Source organism: Phyllobates terribilis, unplaced genomic scaffold (genome assembly GCF_046119375.1).
Source record: "Phyllobates terribilis strain yellow unplaced genomic scaffold, ASM4611937v1 Scaffold_85__1_contigs__length_6476398, whole genome shotgun sequence".
Taxonomy (NCBI): Eukaryota; Metazoa; Chordata; class Amphibia; order Anura; family Dendrobatidae; genus Phyllobates; species Phyllobates terribilis.
In genome coordinates, this window is record NW_027362845.1 from 1722635 (window position 1) to 1728890 (window position 6256).

The 6256-nt window shown below is 41.1% G+C and overlaps 1 protein-coding gene across 1 annotated transcript; it reads left to right on the forward strand.

Moving 5' to 3' along the window:
• The first annotated feature begins 567 nt into the window (after window positions 1-567).
• Window positions 568-5859, forward strand: LOC141197628 (uncharacterized). Its single transcript, XM_073662710.1, has 5 exons — window positions 568-699; window positions 783-906; window positions 990-1087; window positions 1285-1375; window positions 4357-5859. Exons 1-5 carry the CDS (start codon window positions 568-570, stop codon window positions 5376-5378), a joined length of 1467 nt encoding a protein of 488 aa, XP_073518811.1. The 3' UTR covers window positions 5379-5859.
• The last annotated feature ends 397 nt before the right edge of the window (window positions 5860-6256 follow it).

Sequence of the window (6256 nt, forward strand, 5' to 3'; positions counted from 1 at the left end):
GAGAATTCGCTTTATGGAAGATGAGTCTTTGAGAAATGTGTTCAGCTACAGACTCCAAGAAAGAAACCGCTTGCTGTCTGTGGCTTAAAATATATAGGTTTTATTAGTATATGTAAAGAAGAAAACTAAATACTGTAAAATAATAAATCTCCTCATATGTTTCCCCTTATTATCTCCAGTAATTGTATTATTACACAGGATTTTTATGATGTTACATTGGCTCATCATCTTCTCATTCAGGTCTTTACAATATCAGATCCTCTCAGTGAAGATCTTCTATTTAAGAGAATTTTCCTTATGGACCCATCAAAGATGGATATGGACAGAGACAAGATGGCGGAGAGGATATTACACCTCACCCTAGAGATCCTCTTCCGGCTTACTGGAGAGGTGAGAGATTCTGATGACGTCACATTACATCATTCTTATCTATGGGAATAACAGATGGCCAGAACTGGAGAGGTGAGGACTCTGGAAATGTCTGTAGTGAGATTTATTAATGTGTCTCTCCATAACCAGGATTACACATTAGTAAAGAAGACCTCTAGTGAGCGCTGTCAGGACCCTATGTCTGAGGGATGGGAAAGACCCCTGAGCCCAATCACAGGGCCTCCATCTCACCCCTTGATACATGAGGACATCAATGACCAGAAGATTCTAGAACTCACCTACAAGATGATCGAGCTGCTGACTGGAGAGGTGACACTGCTGGGAATACTGGGACATTATACAGTAACACTATGAAAGGATCGGGGGGATGACTGTATCATTGTATGTGTCAGGTTCCTATAAGGTGTCAGGATGTCGCTGTCTATTTCTCCATGGAGGAGTGGGAGTATTTAGAAGGACACAAAGATCTGTACAGGGACGTCGTGTTGGAGGTTCCCCAACCCCTCACATCACCAGGTAATAGACAGGACTAAATACACACAGCCTATAATTATCTGTATGTAAAGAATGAATTCAGTTCCTGTATGTGTTTCCTCCAGATATATCCAGTAAGAGGACAACACCAGAGAGATGTCCCCGTCCTCTTCTTCCACATGACTGTAAAGAAGAAGATCCCAATGTTCCTCAGGATCATCAGGTAGATGGAGAGAAGATGTCATGAGATCTCACCTATGATGTGTAGACTGCTGTGATGGTCTTGTGTTCGGTGGTGATTTATCCACCAGTATTATATGTTTTATACTTGTGTAATGAGAACGGTGGAGATGGCAGGATTAAATCTGATCTTAGATATAACGTCTCATCTGTTTGTGACTTTTACAATATTTGTTTCAGGGTGAAGATCTGACCCATATTAATACTACAGAGACATATGTGAGGGGTGATGAGCGGTGTAAAGAGGAGATTTCTACATATGACTACCCAGGTGAGTAGTGACCACTAAATGCAGAGAAGTCACAGATTCTTCTCAGTCACCGGCTGTGGCTGCTTTATCAGTGGTGTAGTCCGGCCGTATCACAATCGTGTGATCACCATTTTGCAACTAGACCAAAACATTCTCCATCCAAAACTGTTCAAATGATTTTGGGCCTTGAAAGCCCTTTTCTACATAACTTACAACCTGGAGGATCCACCTGCCCCCTGGAATTGGGAGACGCTGACCGTGACCTGCCCAGGTCTGTAAACTACAAAGCCTAATGACAGCGTACATAGAAAGTGCTGACAAGTTAGAAAATCACTTGAAGAAAAATATAATGATGGGTCTGTAAGAGAAAGCGGAGGGTAATGATGCTGTCAGCTTCCTAGAACCCTGATATCTTATTGGATGAATCTACCTTCTCTCCCTTCTGTGCTGATGAATGTGCTCATATGGTCCCTACAAGACCAGGTCCAGTCTTTCTGGCCAAACTTTACTTTTATGATCTACAACATTAAATGTGCAGTGAGGCCAAGTGTGAATTTCTGTTCAATAACAGCAGAGTTTCCCTTTATCCTGACTTTTCAATTTCTTTTAAAACCGATTAACTTCAAACAGGATTGTGATAAACTAAACAAAAAAAAAAAACATTACACCTGTGCCATGATATATCTCTAAGCTAAATTTAAGACACCTCAGCTCTGCACTATTATAATAAGTTCTCTTTGAATGTCTAATATTTCTTCTTGAAATTCATCTGACAGAAAATATTGTCCCTTACGATAGTTTAGATGCCAAGAGCCACCGAGCCCCATACTCTAATTACCACAGGGAGGTTTCACCACTAGTTACTCACTACTTACTGATGGAGAATGTTGAGTTTGATGTGTTATTGTCTATACTCACAGTTTTGACTACAGTAGTTGGTTCCCAAAATACTCTGATTTAACCCCTTCCTGCAGCCAGTTTTGTGTTCCTTTCAGGGCCCATTTTTCAAATCTGACATGTGCCACTTTATGCGGTAATAACTTTGGAATTCTTCACAAAGGATAATAGGAAACAAATGGACCTTACAAATTATATTCCAACTTCTCTTGAATCCGACGATACCCTATATACGGTTGTACACTACTGTCTGGGCACATGGCAGGTTGAGAAGGGGAGGAACGACACTTAGCTAATAGATTGCAGACACAATGTATTGGGGGCGCTGTTCGTGGTCACCTGGCAGCTCAAAAGATGGCCAACACGAACAGGCTTGGCGCTATCTACTCCATTTTCCAGATCCCAGGGTTTGCCTTGCTCATTACACTTTAACCCCTCTACATGGATTTGGACTTATCTTGGGCCACAGTGTTACCTGCTATTCTGTGATGTGAGATGGCAAGAAGAATAGTGGGGTAGCCAGATCAGAACATGGAGGTCAGAGAAAATACAAAATCACACGAGTAGTCAGTAAACGGGCCGAGGTCACAACAGGAAACAAATACACAAGCCGGGAGCTGAGCACAGAGGACTGACCCAGAGGAGAACAAGGCTGGATCTGGCAGCTTCCGGCAATATGCTTCCAGCTTTAGTAGGGTGCGGTGCTTTCCAGTTGGCTGAAGCAGAGAGCAGATTACTCCAGCTGGACAGCACACACACCCATACTGCCAGACTGGATAGTACTACTGGTCCCAGGCACCCTAATCTTAGTGGCTGGACAGAGCCTGTGCCACCCAGAGCTTCTGGTTCTGACGTCTCCTCCATCACCAGCTCCTCCTGCAGAATGAATAAGGCGGCTCCTGGTGACAGAAGCAGACGTTGCAGGAGCAGATCCCGGGGGAGATGGGACACACCATTTGCACAAACCCTAATGTGACCAAATTGCAGAAAGCCAGAGCAGTAGAAATCCCCATAAAGTGACACCATTTTGGAAATTATAACCCTCAGTGAAATAATCTATAGGAGTAGTGACTATTTTGACTCCACAGGCACTTTCCGGAAATTAGCACACACATTACCCAACACATAGTGCCCAGATTGTGCTCCAGGAGACACACACCATAAATTAAGTGGGTTCTTCTCACTATAGTAATGCCGAATACATGGAGGCTAAATGTGGTTTGGGCGCAGAAGTGAGGGGGAGATCTGACTTTGGGAGAGCGGATATTGCTGGATTGGTTTATGGAAGCCATGTTGATTCTCAAGAGCCTTTGAGCCACTAATAATGTGGAAACCTCTGGTTTTCCATTGACAGATGATGGACCTGAGTGGGGACTTGTTTTTTGTGAGATGAGTAGAAGTTTTTATTGATATTATTTTCACCTACATAACATTGTTTGGTGGCTTTTTATTCCATATTTGGGAGGCAGAATGAATAAACAGTTGAACACTACGATCCACTGGTTCATCCTATGAGGTTTTCTATTAGACTGTGAACTGTTATTGTCTTGGTGAATAATGACGGCTAACATAGGGCAAACTTTAAAAAAAATCACAGAAAAAGATACAGCCTTACTAACATCAAATCATATAACAAATGCACTAGCAGGATGCCGCAGACCCCCACGATAAAGGGGGGGGCAGCGCAGGTGCAAAATACTGATGGAGCAACCACTCATAATCGTACCAATTCATGGAGGGGGTGGTTGCCTAGTATTAAAGATGCACACAGATGAAGCTTGCATAGAATGCCAGTCACACAGGTAGGTGTGATGCCCAGTGTCTGGCTTAGCCTAATGATGCCCATACTATTAGATCAGGAGGGCTGCCTAGCACTATATAAGTGCACCCCACATGGACAGACACCCCTGTACACCCAACCAACACTAAAATGCTAATGCATTTGTTATCTGATTTGGTGTTGGTAAGGCTGATTTTTCTGTGATGTTTTCTTGGTAAATAATGATACTTTACATAAAGTGCATTTTTACGGAGAGTTTAAGTAAAAATGTTCAACAATATAAATTTTGTTATTCATAACTAATAATTGGTTTTATTCTTGGCAGATGACTGTACCAGGAGATCAGAGGAACAGCTGACACCTTCAATTTTTAAATCAGATGATCTTGAGATCACACAAGATACAATTGAAGTGAATGTCATTACTCCAGATTTACCATCATCCCTTCACAGCAAAGATCTGTCATCTGATCCTATGAAACAGGTTCTGTCTTCTGATTCATTAACGACTACTAAGGAAAATCAAAGTCACAAAATAAGCATTAAAAAACAAATTGTTCCTAAAGCAAAGAAGCCATTTTCATGTTCAGAATATGGAAATAGTTTTTCCCTCGAAAAGTCTTTTTTTAAACATCAAAGCATTCACACAGCGGAGAATAGATTTTTTTGTTTCAAGTGTGGGAAATTTTTTAACCAGAAATCGGATCTTGTTAATCACCAGAGAAGTCACACAGGGGAGAAGCCTTTTTCTTGTTCAGAATGTGGAAAATGTTTTGCAGAGAAATCAATTTTAATCAGACATCAGAGAACTCACACAGGGGAGAAGCCTTATTCCTGTTCAGAATGTGGGAAATATTTTAGCCGAAACTCAGGTTTGCTTAAGCACAAGAGAATTCACACAGGGGAGAAGCCTTTTTCTTGTTCAGAATGTGGGAAATATTTTAACCAGAAATCATATTTGGTTAATCACCAGAGAACTCACACAGGGGAAAAGCCTTTTTGCTGTTTAGAATGTGGGAAATGTTTTAACCAGAAATCAAATTTGGTTAATCACCAGAAAACTCACACAGGGGAGAAGCCTTTTTCCTGTTCAGAATGTGGGAAATGTTTCATCCAGAAATCAGATATGGTTAAGCACAAGAGAACTCACACAGGGGAGAAGCCTTTTACCTGTTTAGAATGTGGGAAATGTTTTAGCGATAAATCAGATTTTATTAAGCACCAAAGAACTCACACAGGGGAGAAGTCTTTTTCCTGTTCAGAATGTGGGAAATGTTTTGTGAAGAAATCATCACTTCTTAGTCACCAAAGTATTCACACAGACGAGAAGCCATTTTCATGTTCTTAATGTGGGAAATGGTTTACACGGAAATCAACTCTTAAAGGGAAGGTGCCGCATTTTTACATTATGTAAAATAAATTAAAATGTTAAATTCCTTAATGTTATAACATATTTTCAAGTGCCCAGTATTTATAGTTTATTTTTTATTAATTTGTTTTGCAGCTACTGGGGGCTGCCATCTTGCTTTTCAGGAGTGTAAGAGTTACTACGTTACTACCTCTTGAAGCTCATCAAGAGAATGCCAAGATTGTGCAATGCAGTCATCAAAGCAAAAGCTGGCTACTTTGAAGAACCTAGAATGTAAGACATATTTCAGTTGTTTCACACTTTTTTGTTAAGTATATAATTCCACATGTGTTAATTCATGGTTTTGATGCCTTCAGTGTGAATGTACAAGTTTCATAGTCATGAAAATACAGAAAAATCTTTAAGTGAGAAGGTGTGTCCAAATGTTTGGTCTGTACTGTACATTTTTTCAATGTAAAAGAGGCCATTGTGAGGAAACCAGAGGAGTTGGGTCCTGGTGATTTAAATGGAAACGCATATAATTGCTCACATATCTATCCTGAATGACACTTGCTAAAAGAAGGGTATTGAAACCACTACTTGATGCCATCCGGGAAAATGGCCTGATGTACTCCTGGGGGTACCCATTCTGGCTGCATATTTTCAAAGATCCAAGCAACATGAGAACTATTTGTGATGCCCTGGACATTCCATATACCTGACTGCCCACCTGCTCCACCATTGCCACAGAGAGTTCCAGCACGTCACAGAAGGCGTTCAATGGATCAGGAACTTGATGGTGATGCAGCCAGATGGGAAAGGAACCTGCCAATCATATGAGCTCCTGAAATTAATCTGGTCTTCCCTGATGAGAGATA